Source organism: Anser anser, assembly GCF_964211835.1.
Source record: "Anser anser genome assembly, chromosome: Z".
In the NCBI taxonomy this organism is placed as follows: domain Eukaryota; kingdom Metazoa; phylum Chordata; class Aves; order Anseriformes; family Anatidae; genus Anser; species Anser anser.
In genome coordinates this window covers 67,750,907-67,768,688 of record NC_139723.1, presented here as the reverse complement: position 1 = coordinate 67,768,688, position 17,782 = coordinate 67,750,907, and the positions used below count along the sequence as shown (strand labels likewise).

Here is a 17,782-nt window from a genome sequence, read left to right as displayed (position 1 = left end):
TTACTACCAACACAGTACCAGAAATCTAGAGACAGTCCCAATCCTTCACTTTGCAGATGAGTCACCAAATAAAATTTCACTACAGGGTAGCCCTCAGGCCATTAAGGCAAATAAAATTAGATACAGGCTAGACTTGAGATCTTATCTGAATGTACAGCAGAAATGAGTCAGAACAGGATCTCCCTTCTTCAAACTATACTGCTGATATGGGGTCATACTATTTTAGCACCAGTGGAATAGATTCACCTGGTGAATCTATTTACCCAGACAGTGTCTATGAACATGCAACCCAATGGGTCAAATACACAACTTCTAGGTATGCTTCCATTTCTGTAGCTTTTTCTTCTTATAGGCTTGGATTCTTAGAATTATTTCAACTTTTGTAATTCTGGGTCAGTTATTGTAAAAGGAGAAGACAACAGATGGCAAAAGAAATAAGAGCATATGATGGAATTTGCTAAAATGTGCTACCCACTTATAGTAGGAAAAGAGAGTAAGATAATCAAAGCAAGTTGCACCGGGGCAAGAAGCCATTCGGTAAATGTGCTGTGATTAGGTTCAATGAGGCTAACGGTACTTTTCTTCTAGCAGAAGAGGGAAGTGGTTCATGCAGTGCTGCATAGAACAGCCTTGAGGAATGCAGAACAAGTACACTGGGTTTCACATTTGGAGATGGTGTTAGGGTCTCTTTTCACTGGGGCTTGCCCCTCCATATATGAAGCATCACTGAGTCTCATAGAAAGAAAAAAAAAGAGAAGACATTTGCCACAGTCTGCAGGGGCAGGCTGAGAAAATTCAGTCCATGAGGCATGACTATGCAGAAATCAGAAAAAAAGTACAGCAGCCAGGCAGAGACAGAAATGCATCTACCAGTCCCATTTCTAAACAGAAAACTTGCTTTCTAAATTTCTTAAAAAAAGTATTGCTATCCTTGGTCATACCATATGCAGTATAAGCACATTAACGGTTGTTTTTCTTTCTTTTTGGGGGGTATTTTATATAATCTTACTTCATCTCCCACAACTTTATTTATATATTTAATTTAAACCAACCAATTTCCAGGAAAGAGACCACATCCAATACATTGAAGTAGTGGCAGGATTATAGTTCATGTCTTATTTTTCATGTCTTATTAATTCTTGCTAACCAGTACTGTGTATATTATTTCTAAAGTTACAAGTAATACAAAACATTATCCAGTTGAAAATACAAACATCTACCTATTTACCAAAAGGTACAAATAAAAGCAAACAGTTAACAGATTTTGTATTTCTCAGGTGCTATGTGCAGATCTTGCAGCAAATTTTTGAGAAAACCACTGAACATCAAACTTACTTGTGTTGATAAGAAACTGGTTTGAAACCCCAGGATGATCTACATCATGTATTGCACTGGCAAAAATTGCTGCAAGAATCTCCAAATCAGTGAACACTGCCTAGAAAACCACGAAACAGAAATGACAATCACTAATCAATGAAAAAATGGTTTCAGTAAAAGGACTACTTTTAATCTTGATCTGAACATTAAAAAAACACATTTGAAATGCATCTGGAATCTTAAGAAGATATTTTACACATAGGTTAACACAACCTTTTGTAAAATCATCCATTATGTAGAATTCCATAAATATTTCAAGCTTGGCCATGAAAGTAAAACTATCCTTACTTCACACTGACAGCATCACTAAATTCAGTAACAACTGAAGTGTTTTGCAGCTTCAGTCTATAAATAAATCAACTTTTATTAAACCAGTAGTTACAGATTTAGATTTCTGACCCATAGCACAAATTCAAGTTAAAAATTCCTGCCAGATTCTTTAATGTTACATCTGACATGTCTATGTTACACAATAAACACACAGTCCTGCATTTGAAGAATGAACATCTCCTCAATGACACTAAAGGAAACGGTGATAGACTACAAGGAATCTTACTTAGCATTTACTGATGTTTCTTTGTATGAGAATATTAGGAAGATAGGAAGCAAGGACTGCAAGGGACCTCGCGTGTCACTGAGTCCTATCCCCGGTTGTTACAAGTTCCCAAGTTACATAATGGCTTTCATAACTGATCAAGAACAGCTTAGAAGTACGTAGATCAGCAATGGCATTGGGCAGATACTGCCATTTTACTGGTTAAAACTGCAGAGAGCAAGGTCATCAAAAACAGTTGATTTAAATACAATCAAACAAACAAACAAACAAAAAAACAATAAAATCAAAAAATGCTCCTGATGTTCAGTTTAGCTGCTTGGTGAAGATGGTGGGGATTTAAGAGCATAAGCTGATCTCCCTCTTTGAGATATAGAAAATCTTTCCCAAGAGAATTCCAGAGTCTTTGTGGATCTTTGCCAACTGTCATTCAGGTTCAGAACAAATATGCACAATTTGAAAACAACAACAAAAAAATAAACAAATGGCCTTATTGAGAGAATCCTGTTTTATCACTGTCTTTCCTATGCAATTCCACTGTGGTTAGTGAGAGTCCCACATGGAAAGTAATGACGGAACAGGATGCAGTTAATAGCGAAATGATGGAAACAAGTTACAAATTGCGTTACAACAAAAAAGGTTATGACAGCACAAATCTGCAAGTATAAGACCATGACTTTGAAGAAAAACATGACATTTTCTGCACAATATTTACATACAAATAAATCTGGATCCTCACAAAGTATCTTTAGAGAGAGGAACTTACGAAATATCAAGATTTTTTTTTGAGAAATATTGCAGAAACTAAAATGTTTATCATTTAGTTGAGAAAAGTCTTAGTGTGTTCCTTTCTCTCATGCCTGCCTCTTTCCCACCTCGGTGTAGTTTACCTCTAATGCTGGGGTTGATAGCAGGACATGCGTTGACTGAACAACATCTGCAGCATGTATGTTATTGTGATATGCCACATCTGCATGGTAATGATCTTCTAGGGTCATCAGGTAAGTTATTAAAGTGTCTACTGGAATTTTAAATGTTTTTAACAAATCTCGTTCCTAGAAAAGAAAAAGGGAAACAACTCAGATTACAAAGCACAGAAAAATCTCTGAGATAAGCATGAAGCAGTATGGCTGCTCCTACTTGCCTGAAAAATGGTGTGCATGATGACTGTCAAAGGTCTGTTTCCAGATAGTTCTGCTACTCGGAAAACCTGAAGGCCCCATTTGTTCACATCTTCTAGTTCCTAGGACAGAATCAAGCAACAGAACCACTGAAATCTAACACACAGATTCCAGAATTTTTTGATTAAAACAGCTACAAATGGCAGACTCATGAAAATGCAAAGCTTGATGCCTGCTAGAGTCACTGTGAAAATTATATGCTAAACTCTGAAAGGGGGAAAGCTGCTGCTACTAATCTTGTAATATTTGCACTTGCATCTACCACCTCTCCTGATTTTAATTCACTAGGGAGGAAAGAATGCCACTTTTAAGTGGATTGCTCCAGAGGAAGAGATGCAGCATTATCTTGAATGAGCTGACACCCTTTCTATCTCACTGCCTAGTAAGAGCAAAGTTCAGTGAGGAGGTGAACTGCAGAGACACTGCAGTTCTGCTGCTGTCTTCCTGATCCTCAAAAACAGGCTGTTGAAATAAATAGGGAGATTCCTGAGAACATATTGATAGGCATATTTCCAAATACAAACATCTAAAACTGAATGAATAATCACTTTATACCAGTGTTAGATTATTGCCAAATTGTTGCTGGTGCAAAAATCTCAATAAGTGTCCCTAAAAACAAAATATGTACATGGAAAATGGAGTTGAAGACAGGATGTGCAAGGATAGCTCTAATGCTATACAGTTGTGCAATTTTGAAAAGCATGGGTCTGCTGTAGATTTTCATTCCTCTGACAGTATATAAGTTTATTCTTCCTTCCTCAGGTATTATTAAGGAATATGCAGCATTATTATTATTAATATATGCAACTGACAGGAAACATTGCTGTTGAAATCCTGTTCAAGCAGAAATCAACCCTTACGGCCTGATTCTTATTTCAGTTCACTCTTCCACTTCACTGGATTTACATTATTTTAAGTGAGATCAGCCTTTACTGCTACAGCTTGCAATCAACAGCTGTAAGTGAAAGATGGAATAATATTGGTAACTCCACCTGACCAACCTCTATTTCAATTCAACGGTTTAAATTCAAGGATTTAAATATTCTCTACCTTGGCAAGAACATCTTCTTGGTCTGTTTTAACTCCAAATCTGGGAATACTGGAATTAGTTAAGCTGGAGCTGTGCATCAGTTTTTTGACTCCACTGATCTGAGACATTGGCCTCTTCTTTTTCTCTTTCTCTTTCTGCGTTGGAGAAGGAATTTCAACTTCATGTTGTTTGTCTTCAAAAGAATGAAGAAAAAGATATTTTTGATATGAATTACAAATATTTTTGCTTGCTTTACTGCTGAGTTTCATATTATGGATGTTGTAATGCTTAACAAAACTTTTTTATTTGTTTATATTTGTGGCTGGAGAATTTTCAACAGATATTTCATATCAACAGCAGTTAAAATATGAAATGAGACAAACATAGACCAGGTCCTCACTAAAGCAGCGCTCTATTTCACAGATTTCTGAACTGGCTTTAAATATGCCTTGTGACTGTCTAATTTCCACTTTCCCTGCACCCGTAGCCCTGCTGATATTGTTAGCTCTTTCATTTATAAATGTTATTACAGGTGAACAGAAGTCTGTATTTTCACTTGGCAAGAAAATTTGAATTTTTTTATTTTCTGGGGGAAAAAAAAAAACACTAAAAAAAATAAAACAGTATGTCATGTAAACCTTTCCAAAACCCCCTTAAAGGGGGCTGGCTCTGTTTATGCTATCTGTACAGCTCAGAAAAGCTTTTGCCAGTGATGCCTCATCAACAAATGCTTTGCATGTAGAGGCAGCTCACATCTGAAATGCAGCTCTTTTCTGTTACAATTTATAGCACCTCTCAAACAGAGTAAGTAATACTGAAAAAAAGACTATTTTGCTAAAAAAAAAAAAAAAAAAAAAAGAGTTCTGTCTTGTGGCCTTTTGCTACCACAGCAGTATCAGTGGCATTATTTCATATACCTCAATGTCTGTGCCAGCAAATCTTACTACCACTATAGGCAAAGATCAAAGGGATAATAAAGTGTATTTAGGCTATTGTCGTCTGATCACTGCAGAAACAGTATGGGGGTGTGGAGCACTGCAGACACCTGTGGTCCACAGAGAAAACTGAAATTGGTGCAACAGAGGATTTTCCTGCCAAAAACTGCTAGGAATTTGCATTAGTTTTTGTTCATTTTATTCATGCTATTTTTTAAATGTAGTGTTTTAATAACTTCCTTCAACTCATCTCTTCTCTGATAAGATGTGCCTGCATCTTTTCTTGTCCTTAAGAAATATTCCAGCAGAACAAGGAATATCAAGGACGTATGTTTCTAACACAGGAGCTGAGTGAAAACTACGATTTAAAAACAACTTAAAAGAAACAAAAAGAACAACAACAAAAAAGAAAATTGGGACTCCTAAAAATAGATGTTTACTTTATCCTTCCTGCAATGGTCATATTCAAGAAAGACACTGAAACCAGGCAAGGTTAGTGAGTCCGTTCCTAATTTCTAGATTGTTATTGTGTTTGCTTCTTCACTTTATTCTTTTTTTTTTCTTTTTTCTTTTTTTTTTTTCATTTCTTTTTTAATTACCCTTTAGCAGTCTGCCTTTACTGGACACTTCAAATTCCAAACAAATCAGAATGAAGAAGAGACTGCAGAAATGTCACCAAGCTTTAGCCTGCAGCACCAAGTTCTCCAGTCCCCCTTCCACTCCCCCCTACTTTGCTCTCTGCTTGCGGACAATCAGGAAAAAAGGGGAAGGATAAGTACTAGAGCTTTTGACTGGTGCAAACCGACAACAGATGAGGAGCAGGGACCCGTGTTCATGTTTTGATGGTTATGGTTTTGGTCATATGCACAACGTTTAGACCCATCAAAGGGAGGTTCATACGCTGATTTGTCAGAGCAACTCAAGTGAAAGGAAGGGTCTTGTCTGAACGACTTTAAATCTCCTAAGGAATTCCACGGGATTGCCTATGCTTTTGCAATAATGAGGCAAAGTATCCCAGGCCTATCTGAACATCTAGAAAAGGTAACTTGCCATTTTGACCCTGATTATGTTATACTCGTTGACAGGTTCTCTTACACTTTCACTTCAGAGGAAAACAGATTAATTACACTGAAAAATAAAAAGCTTACATATTATCAGACTCAAGATAGGAACCTTGATTCTTACACAAGAAATATATTAGTTGTCAGAAAGAATAACTTCATACATCTCATACAGTCCTACCTAGGAAAACAGTCTATCTATTTTAAAGAAGAAAAACATTAAAAACTGTTTTCTCATTACATCTTCCTAGATCTCAAATGTGAAAGTCTGTAGATGTTCAGGAGATTAGTTATGTATTAAGAAAACAATTTACTAGATTCATTTGAATTTTCTGTGGAGAGAATATTTTCCCTCTTTTCATTGTATCTCAGAATCTATATGTTGAGACAGCATATTTTGGAAATACTAGATTTAAGCAATAATTCTGTATCTCAGGTATTTTCCCCATTGTATTCCTCTGGTACACAATTTTTTTTAGCAGCCTAGGTTTTCATTTATATGCAGCCACTAAAGAAAACCCATAGCTCAGCAATTTGTAAGTGATTGCGTTTCCAGTGCTCTTTCTGCTCCATACCGAGGTCTCCTCTGAAAGGTAGACAGATGCATTTCCTTACCCTGTCAAAATGAGCCTTAAGTTTTCAAGTAAAGCCATACAGAGACTGGTATCTAAGTCTTTTCAGTTAGCCTAAGTGGCTCCTGAAGCTCTGCAATAGCGCTTCTCCACAACACAGGCATATCTCTTTCTTCTTTTATGAAACCCTGCTGTGCTGCACTTCTCAGGCAGCTACTGCAATCATGGATAAACTGAATGGGCACATGAAGAGATCCATTTAGGTTACGGTGACCAGCAGGATAAAATGGGACTTTAAAAAACCCCACTTCTTTCCAAAAAGCACAAAAAGCCCCAGCTATCTCACACAAATAAAACACAATTTATCTTAGCCTTGGCACTTTTTAATGTATTTGCTATCCTAATTTAGATATATCCAGCTGTGCTTCCCCTTATGTGCACAGTCACAAACCAGTTGTGTTTCACTCAAAACTTCCTTAAAATTTATATATTAACTTTATTTTCTTGTTCACAATCAACCACATGGAACCAAGTTTTATTCATTTTCACCAGTTTTATATACATATGAAAAACAAAACAGAACAGAACATTGCCTTCTGCAAAGCTATAGAGAAAGAAACACAGTCCTCATAATATCATGTCAGGATTTTCAGTGCTCACATCCCACAGTGCAAGCTCTTTAGCTGCACAAATTCTCTGGCAGCAGTCTGTTCAGATGTTGACTTAGTAAAATTCATCAGCTTTCTCATGTGCAGGCAGGGAATACCAAAACATCAGAACCATGTACTGTGAGATTTAATGAGGTTACATGTGTTTGTGTGCCTTCAGCACACTGAAACCTCTTTGTTCTAACTTTCCTTCTGGCCATAAGGGAAACAGAATGGAAGAACTATTTTAAATATATGAAATACTCAATCTATTATATATTCATTTCTTAATATGGTAGCAATATAATAATGAAAATATGTAGATGACTATTTATCTGCAAGTACACAGGGAAACCACACACACAAACTAAACAAGCTGTAAATGAATGGATTTACCATAACCTCTGTACTGAATGTACAGCTTCTGAAAACAGAAAATTATATGGAAAGCTACCTGCTTTTAAGCTCTATCACAACACAGAAAGAGACTAAAAAGAACAAAGGCAAAAAAGTTAGCTCTCATCATGGTCTTACCTAAGAATGTGTTTGATATATATTCAGAGACCTGATTGCCTGATCTGCTCATTTCAGAAAGGTGGGTTAGCTCCCGGTTGAGCATTCTTTTAAACTGAAAAGGAAAACCAAAAACAAAAAAGCATAAGTTAGTGATCAAGACATATTTTGGTTAGGATGAGAAAATGCAGATGCAGTCAATTTATAACAGGGGGAAGGACACAACAGTAAGAACATACACTAAACTAAGATACCAGTGAAAGCAAAAATGACGTATAATATTGCTCTTCCCTACTAACTTCCTTATCTGTTGAAAAACATAACTCTTAACCACCTAAAACACTGAATCACGATTCGATTGCTGAGGCACAGGGTCCTACTTGTAACTGAAAGCTGTAAGGCATAAGCATAAACTCAGAAATAATTAATGTTCCTTTCTTGTCATGTTTTTTTTTTTTTTTAATTTGAAGAGAAAATGCAAACATATTTACACAAGATCCCTTATCTACTAGGAGTTTCTTATCATATTTATAAATTAATCTATTTGTATATATTTGACATACTTTTCAAAACCTTTCAAGTTTCTCCCCTTGTCATTAATCTAAAGAATTTGACGGCACTCCTTAAAAATATTAAAATATCTTACTGATTTTCTACGCACCAATATGTAGGCTTATCTTTTACTTAAAAATATTTTAATCGACCAGACCAATGACTTGCCACTTCTGGTCAGAAATGTCTCAGAAAATTGACAGTGTTTGTATGAAACATCAGAGTAGAAAACAACCATCCTTGAAAACCTCTTCCTTTCCTCTTAATTCACACGGGCAGCCTATTTGATGTGAGTGCATATTAGCATTCCACAAAGCGTTAATTGATTGCATCATTATAATTGAGTCTTTCTTTACTCCTTCAAGAGCCCAGGATACCTTCAAAGAATCCCGGAATGGCTGAGGTCGGCAGGGACCTCTGGGTCCATCTGGCCCAAACCCTGCTCAAGCAGGGACACCCAGAGCAGGATGCGCAGGACAATGTCTTTTGAAGGTCTCCAAGGAGGAGACTGAACAACCTCTCTGAGCAACCTGTTCCAGGGCTCCACCACCTAAACAGGTGTGGGAAGAAGTGCTTCCTTCCACAGAGAGAACCTGCAGCATTGTGTACCATATGTTAATTGTGCAACGCAGCTCTATATTACATGTCATTTCACATATAGTAATATAGCTCTGCCTTGATATTACCAATAAATACAACTCAGGAATATTTATTATCAATTCAACCAGTTCCTTCCAGTGCAAATTAATAGCTGTCACTACTGAATATTGTCTGCCATTGTGCCATTTTTTCATTTTGTTGTTAGTTTCCCGTCTTCTTTTGTATTAACAAGGCCAAATAATTTTCAGCCCTTTTCCGATTCATTTTCTACTTTTTCAGCTAGACATGATCATTTACTATATTAAGCAATAGTTATCCTTATTATATAACCCTGTAAACATTCCTTTTATGCTGAAAATTACAAAATCCTTCTTCTATATACTAGATAAAGCAGTAGACTAAACATTGACCATCTCCTTTCCACCACAGTGGAATCATCAAAGCCCTTACTTCAAAGAGGTTTTGAACAGTGAAAGGTGTTATTTTCTTCTCAATGTCTTTGGAAGTCACCAATTACTGTATTGCTCACACAATATAAAAATTACCTTTAATATAACATTCTAACCATTAGCCACCGCATTTTCCTGCCATCTTGACATACCACCAGCCCAGGAATTTCCCTCTACAAAGACTCCTACAACAAATTATACTTCTGTCACAAGCCAAAGGCACAACTTTGATCTCAGATACAGCTGTGTGCTAGCAAGTACTCAACAGATTTCTGAAAATCTGAACCATAACGCAAATACGGTTACGTAGGCTATGAACTACACAGCTATATATTCTGCATGAGACCAGTGCTAGTCTCCATAGTGAAGTCAGATGTTCGTCACCAATGTTACAAATGTTTTAAAAAAATGAGTCAAGCCTGCCAAGAAATAACATGACTGGGCCAAAAATTCTGAAAGTATTTTTAAAAGACCTTGAAACTTTTAACATGCATTTAAGACACACTTACATAGGTGTGTTTTTTGTTGTTGTTCTTTTGTTCTGCACCCAAGGTGAAAAATTGAATTATTTAAAGCAAAAACTGACAAAGTTGTAGATTATTTGTCTCCAGACTATACCCAGAAACTGAAGCTTTAAATTAAATATCATACATAAGAATCTTAATAAAAATGCAAGAATTTGACAAAATGGCATTAACTTACAGGTCTGTCATCAGTAAATCCATTACCACTCCAACATTCTTTCTTTCTCGGTTTAATACAGCTAATGCCCCTGGATCCCCCTCAATAGTCCTCATCTGTCTGCCTGCTTCCTGATAAGCCATCCTAGCTAATGCCCAACGTTGCCATGCTGTTTTAGCAGCTGCAGAGCAACACAATTGGATCACTTGCCACACTTCAAAAAAAGACCATCCAGCCACAGTAACTATGGCTCAGGAGCTCTCCATCTACTTAAAAATTTCCCATGTTTGAAAGAACAACTTAGTGTTTATACTATGCTTTTTTTTCTCAACTACCTGATACAGCAGGATACAAGAAGGGTTTTTTTTTTTCCTCTGCTCCATAAATTTAACTGGGGGCACAGAAGGAGAAAGACAGGGTATACATTACTTGCTAACACTGGGGGCTAGTTCCAGTTAAAGAATGCAGATGATGCACATGGTGATGCACATGGTGATGCTGCTAAAGGCATTACATTTTCTCAAGTGATTGACTGGTGTCCTGTTTGCACACTCAGTGTTAAGCTCACTTAATAATGACCAGCAGCGAGGAGGACAATTTACAACCTGGTCAGAGAAATAATCACTGTATGTCTTTTTTGCCCTCACCTGTGGCTTAGAATTTAGTCCATTTCTGTGTTGCACAGAAATAATATCATATAAACACAGAAGTTCAGTACACCTTGCTGATCTCAATCTCTGCTTTTGTTTTCCTGCACTGAATACAATTTTGGCTTTTAACCTTTTTTTTTTTTTTTTTTTTTTTTTTTTTTACTGTATACTGGGAATCATCTTGTGGAGTTTATGGAGTAGACATTCTTTAAGAATTTCCAACTAAATCTTTATTGTATGGGCCGACCACAATTGTATGGGCTGCCCACAAGAGACACAGCAGTCTCTTCCAATCTTATGTTCCTGAGTGGTTTGATGCAAAGTCTTGCCCACCTCACATCACCCCGAAAGACAACAGAGCACATAAGCTAGACCATCAGCATAAAACCTGGTGAAGACTACATTGCTGCTGAATATGAGCATACAGTAAAACAAGTCCCCACGCTTTTGAAAGCCCTCCTGCTAACAGTGAATTCAATGAGAGAAGCCTTTGGGCTTTAAAGGAATGTAGAAATGTGATTTCCTCACGTTCTTTCACATGTTGCTGACGCAACACCAACACAGCTTTAATTGACATCTATTCTGAGAACATCTGGACTGTGGAGTTTAGAAAATGGCTTTGATTTCCTAATTATACATGACAAAGCCTTATGACCGTCATCCACACTGGAACATATGAAGTTGGAGACCATACGCAGACAGCTGTTTCTGATGAAGAACAACAATGCAGCATGAGAAAAACAAAAGAGCATTAATTGAACAGCAATTAAGATGTTGAAATAGTTTTCTTGATTATGTCCTTTTGCAGTATATCTGTATATTACTTAATCTTTTGGTGTTTAATATCTTGTCCTTTGGGAGAATTTTTTTTTTTCTCCTAAAATATAGGGAAAAAAAATCCCAAAGCCTCTACTTTTTCCAGAATTTACAAATTTCTCAAAAACTTGCTGTTTCATAGAGCACCATTTTGCACATATTTATGCATCCTTGCATTATTATTTGAGAATGAAATTCTGCCTAACTTTCATGTTGCTCCCACAAGATCTTATTGCAAATCAGGGAAGTTTCTGTAACAACCAGAAAACATCTCTTTTAAGTGCCTGAAACTTGGCTAGACTGCTCATATTCTCTCTTCATTTCTCATCTTGGAAATAATGTTTAGCTCTTTATTCAAAACAAGTCAAAACATGAAAAATCCTTGAAATAGTAAATGTTAAAGATATTATTTTGAGTAGGAATCTTAAAAATCTGAATGTCACATAGTTTTGTAGTTGAAGAAAATCAATCACAATGGATCGAATATGTTGTTACATACACTTTAATTATAATATTGTCAGCTTTGCACAGGTAGCAATCAGAGGTTTTTGGATGAGCTATGCATACATTGTATTCTTCGTAAGGGTTTTCTCACTTTACAGGCCAGGCACTGTTAGACTGAAAAAATGACACAACTACCCTTTGGACTATCACTGCCCTCAGCTATATTCTAGGAAATTCCCTGTGGAAATGGACAGGCTATAAAACATCCATTAAGTCAATTATACAGTTCTTCACTACTGAATACTGATGTCACAGCAGCAGAGTTCAACAAAAAAATATGAAAAGTCTCATAGAGTGAGAATAAAAGTGCTGAGACAAGAACAGTTTCCTAAATAGTGGTCATCTCCAAAGAACAGATTACACAGTGGGGACTGAACTAGGTAGTTTAGGTCCTTCTGGGCTCATAGCAGTGTGTCCGTGTCTCTGTAGAACGCTGCTATCAACCTAGGGTAAATTTAAATGTTTTTTTAGTGGAAGAAAAAAAAATAATATTTTTTTCAGATGTCAACAAAGGTATATAAAAAAAATTTGGACAGCCTTTTGCAGTAAATATATTCCCAAATTGTGACCAAAGCACTAGTGTAATTCTGGGGAGACTTGGTGTCTATAGCAAGAAGAAGATTCATGTTCAATTCCCAAGATAAGGAGACAATCTAACTACAGAGTCAGTTCATGGCTATGAAAAGTTTGGACTGCACTCAATATATATTGGGTCTACTGATTCCATTTTTGCTTAAAGTCCGTGGATCAGTAACTCAAAGCTGAAGTAAATGTGCAGTCTGTGGAAGGATGCGGAACCACGCTTGACATAGATGCCCCAGGAGGGCTTCTTCCACTCGGGCTTTCTTTTCATGAATAGGCAATCTGCTGCATCCCAAGGACTGTAAAGAGGTATCCACTACCTTTGGCAACAGCAAAGAAGGTAAAGCTAAGGCATGAAGGCGGTCCATGGACCAAAAGGCCCCTACCTGGCAGTCCTTCAATCTGAGTGTTAATTGAGCTCCAAACCCTGCAGAGGCTGGAACTAGAATGCTTGAAAGCACTGGAGTCTTTCTTTGCACGGGTTCCCAAATCAACATGGCAACAGATCTCAGATTCAATTTTTTTGGCTGCTTCTTTTCTAGATAACACTTCTAAATGCTTACACGGATACAATACATACAGGAAACATGCATTCAATATTTGGAATATCACACATTGCAGTGTGTTTTGTTTCTGAAGTATGTATAATTGCTATTTTAAAAATACTTTCATAACTTAAAATATAATAAACTATATTATTTTATGGGGTTTGGAAAGGGGTGTATTCTACAAAAAAAAAAAAAAGAAAAGGAACTGAAAACAGGCCAGTCTTAGAGGTTAATATAAGGCTTCTGTTTTTAATGTTTATCAGTGCAAAACTCTCTTTAACAAGACTCTTAATAAGTAAAAAGCATTCTCAAAAAATAAGAATGCTGGTTGGAAGCCCATGTATTTAATTTACATTAAGATCACAAACAGGTTTTTAATTCATAACCTATAGTCAGGCTCCTGTCTCCAAGCCTGGCATTGCGACAGTAGTATTCACTATTTCAAGGAAACATTCTCAAAGATAGCCAGAGACAATCTCTGGCATCCATCTGACCACCATTCTCTCCAATATAATTTAACAGAAGACAATATAGCACAGCCTGAAGCATACAGAAATTACGAATATATGTGTAGTGAGAAATGTAAATACATGTCAAGATCTCTGAGACTAAGACATTTCAATTTTCCTTAATATTTCAAAAATATCCTAAATTATTCAATTTTGACTGTCAGAAAGAGCAGATAGATCTTCATATTTTTCCTAAAACATGTATTCTGTGAACTTAGAAAGCACTATGCTAAAATTACATTTAAGTACTATTTAGCTTTTTAACTAAAATCATTGCCTATACACAGTACAGGACACTGTCTATACAGGACATATTTTACCATGTGTAATCAACTACAGCTATCACGCTCTTTGCTGAACTTTAAATATTAAAAATTTATATCCATTTTAAAGGCTATGTAGCAACAGTGAAATTTTTTTTGAAGATCAATGATTGAATTTTTGTGATTGACCAAGTAAAAAAATTACAGCAGCTGCCTGGAAATCCAGAATATACTTCCAAGCAATGTACAATAAATACCTCTCAGCTACACGGAAAATAATTCCATCTTATATTTTTGGTAAATGAGAAAAGAATCCACCTAGATAGCATAATGGACTTCAGTCTCTTCACAGATGACTGAACAAAATCCCTGAGAATATATTGTAATAATTCTCCAATAGCAGAAAATGGTCACAATGACCTGATCGGACACAATGACCTAATGAGGATTTTATATTTCTACTTTTAAAACAAATCTGTGATAAAAGTGGATATAAATACAAGTGAGCATAACAGATTCAGTCATGTGTGAATATAATGCTTATATTTAGTGATTTAATTAAATACTTGCATTACTTAGTTCAGTAGAAATGAGATTTATTTATTTTTTAATACTATGATGTGGAACAGTTACTGCTTGTCAAGAATAAGATTGTTTCTTTTTTTTCCTTTTTACATACTTCATAAATAAAATCATAAGAAAACATTATATTTAAGCACAAACACAAAAGTAGGGGTAAAACAAAGCTCACATATGGTTCTGTATTAAGTGAATTTTGTTGAATGGCATATTGATTTAATTAATTGGTGAGAAACTTTCCCATAAAAGAGATAAAGCTTATTTAATTCTATTTTCTAGCATTACTGCAGTTTCAAGCTAGTTCAAAGCTTCTCTACATAATAATATAGATCAATCTTAGAAGAACATAATTTTCAGTGTCCCAGTGTTTTAATCAATAAGCTGTCACATACACACAGGCTACCAGAAAATGCTGCTGGAACATACTGTTGATAATTTCACATTTCTTCAGCTGTTAAAGCCAGTATGAGTCATGCATTCATCCATTATCCTCAGCCTCTTTAATCATGCTGTCTTCCATTGTATGCTATCTCAGTTTTGAGGTTTTTTTTTTTTTGTGAAATGTTTTAACATCTAGAAATACAGTTCTGTAGCAATCTTTCATAAAGGAACACAAAACTCTTCTGAATTTATATGGCTCTACACTTGGTATAATTATCCATTATAGCAATTATTTTAAAAGTCCCAGCACAATTTATAAGAAAGACTATATACTGTGCAGTACATTCTCCCTGCTGAACAAAGCCTTGCTTTTCTGATTTTGACTTTATATGCATATTACTCATAGTCCTTTTACCCGCAAATACTCGTGCTATCCAGTAATCATGCAATCATGCACCGCAAATCAAGGTTCTCAAAAGGTAAAACAAAATCCTACCTTTATGTAGCCCCAAGAAACTGAGAGTAAATAGTTTGCCTCAGGCATTTTTGATTTTTTTTTCTATACTACCAAATCTAAGCTATTCAGTTCTTTGCTATCTGATACAGCAAAAGACTTTCAACAAGAAAGAAGCCTTCTCTTCTCTCTTAATTCTTTTCGCTGATCTTCAGGTTCTCAGCAACTGTGTGCACAGGAGGCACTCTGAAATGAAATCCAACCGTGTGGTCTTCTGATTGTATAAATGCCATTTATAAAACTCCAAGCACTCAGAGGCAGTATTGAAGAGACATATTGTATGAGTTGAAGAAATATCTAAAGAGCTAGGGATATGCATATTTCCCGAACACCAGGACTTAATGAATAATGTATGTCAAGATGCTCAGCTGCTGTAAAGACTTGTTCTATCAACAGCTACCAAATAAGGATCTGAAGGGGAAGCCACAAAGAGTGCCACTAATCCCTCCCATAGAGCCTAACTAGCAGCCAATAGTATGTCACCCTAAAAGATATAAATGCAGGGGGCTGGTGACATGAGATAGGATAATTTCTGATTGGGCGTCACTGGGGACTCTCCTGGGCATGGGGTATATCTTTTTTTTTCTCTTTTTTTTTCTTTAACAACAAATGTCATTTAATAATGGCATCCCCGCCTGCAGCATTCACACTCCATTCAAAAATAATTAGTCTGAGTTCTTGTAGTTTCAGCAGCACTTGCCAGCTCTCTTCAATGGACATGCCATCCAAGCGGTTAAAATTAGTATTTTGTATGCTCATTTGGCTTTCCTACTCTTTTTAATTTTTCATATGGAAGGGAAATATATGAGTTTTTAGAATGAATTAAAAGCAACAAATAAAGCTACCAGTACTCTTGAGCAATCTTTGGTATACTGTAATACTGAGAATGGTTTGGGCTTTTATGCAATCTAGATTAAAAAATGATCTGCTTGCCAATGAGCTGCCATTTTCTACTGTTTTTTTTTCTACTTTTTTTTTTCTAATTTTAATAGGAAAAAAGCAGTTATTAAGATGAAGCAGGTCACGTGTCTTACAATACCCCAAAAATATGAAGTTTCCACGCAGAAGTTAGAATAAAGATATTAGAGTCCTCAAACCAAATTCTCACTGTGTTTATTTAAATTTTACTCTTTCTGCCTTGGCAGGTTAATATAATCAATTACAACTATACATCACAAAAAAAGGGGGGGGGGCGGGGATTAATTGAAAGTGGAGCATGTCAATGAGCTGACTCAGAGCATTAAAAAAAATATTCTACCATCTGCCATTCAGAAACCAAAATTTAAATGGAGGAATGCGTTATCTTACATCCCTTTGTGCAAGACATATGCATTACTGCAGCAAATTTCTGAGTCTTTGCTGTATCAAAAGAAGGCAGTTTCCCAACATGACAATGAGGAAACGTCTAAGGACAAGTTGGTATAGCATCCAGCCTAAGCCCATATTGCTGATTCACTGGGGGCTGCTGACCAACAGTCATAAGAAACCTTCTGACTGAAGTGGTTTCTAGCTCTCTGGGTGACGCTGTATAGCAATGTCAAAAACACTAAGTGCTTGAGAAAGAATTGAGCCTGCAAAAATCAATAGGGCAAAATATGAGATTAAGAGATTTCTTCCTAACAGCAGAGAAGTATAAGAAGGGCTTTAAACTAGGTAAGAAGAGGGACGGGGCTGAAATAAGGCTTGTTGGAGCTGTGCCAGGGGGAACAATGGCAAGGCCAGAGGAGAAGGCAATGGCCCGACTGAAGTGCATCTACACTAATGCACGCAGCATGGGTAACAAACAAGAGGAACTGGAAGCCATCGTGCAGCAGGCAGGCTATGACTTGGTTGTCATCATGGAAACGTGGTGGGATCACTCTCATGACTGGAGTGCTGCAATGTCTGGCTATAGGCTCTTCAGAAGGGACAGGCAGCACAGAAGGGGTAGTGGTGTGGCTCTCTATATTAGAGAGTGTTTTGATGTTGTGGAACTTGAGGCTGGGACTGATAAGGTTGAGTCTCTGTGGGTTAGGATCAGCAGGAAGGCCAACAAGGCAAGCATCCTGGTGAGGGTCTGTTACAGACCACCGAACCAGGATGAGGAGACGGATGAGGAGTTCTACAGGCAGCTGGCAGAAGTTGCAAAATCATCAGGTCTTGTCCTCATGGGGGACTTCAACTTCCCAGACATATCCTGGAAGCACAACACAGCCCAGAGGAAGCAGTCTAGGAGGTTTCTGGAGAGCGTAGAAGATAGCTTCCTGACGCAGCTGGTCAGTAAGCCTACTAGGGGAGGTGCCCCG

At 36.7% G+C, this 17,782-nt stretch overlaps 1 protein-coding gene across 12 annotated transcripts in view; it reads right to left on the bottom strand.

The window, feature by feature from the left end:
* Positions 1-17,782, bottom strand: part of PDE4D (phosphodiesterase 4D) — a 636,407-nt gene that overhangs the window by 9,299 nt on the left and 609,326 nt on the right. For 11 of the 12 annotated variants that reach the window (XM_083816167.1, XM_083816168.1, XM_083816163.1 and 8 more), the window contains 5 exons: positions 7,891-7,984; positions 4,162-4,334; positions 3,075-3,173; positions 2,821-2,985; positions 1,336-1,435 (listed from right to left, as the gene is read on the bottom strand). In XM_083816167.1, the coding sequence (XP_083672293.1) occupies positions 1,336-1,435; positions 2,821-2,985; positions 3,075-3,173; positions 4,162-4,334; positions 7,891-7,984 (631 nt within the window). Of the gene's footprint in view, positions 1-1,335; positions 1,436-2,820; positions 2,986-3,074; positions 3,174-4,161; positions 4,335-7,890; positions 7,985-15,479; positions 15,680-17,782 lie in introns of those variants that run through there. The other variant, XM_083816165.1, reaches the window with a different exon arrangement.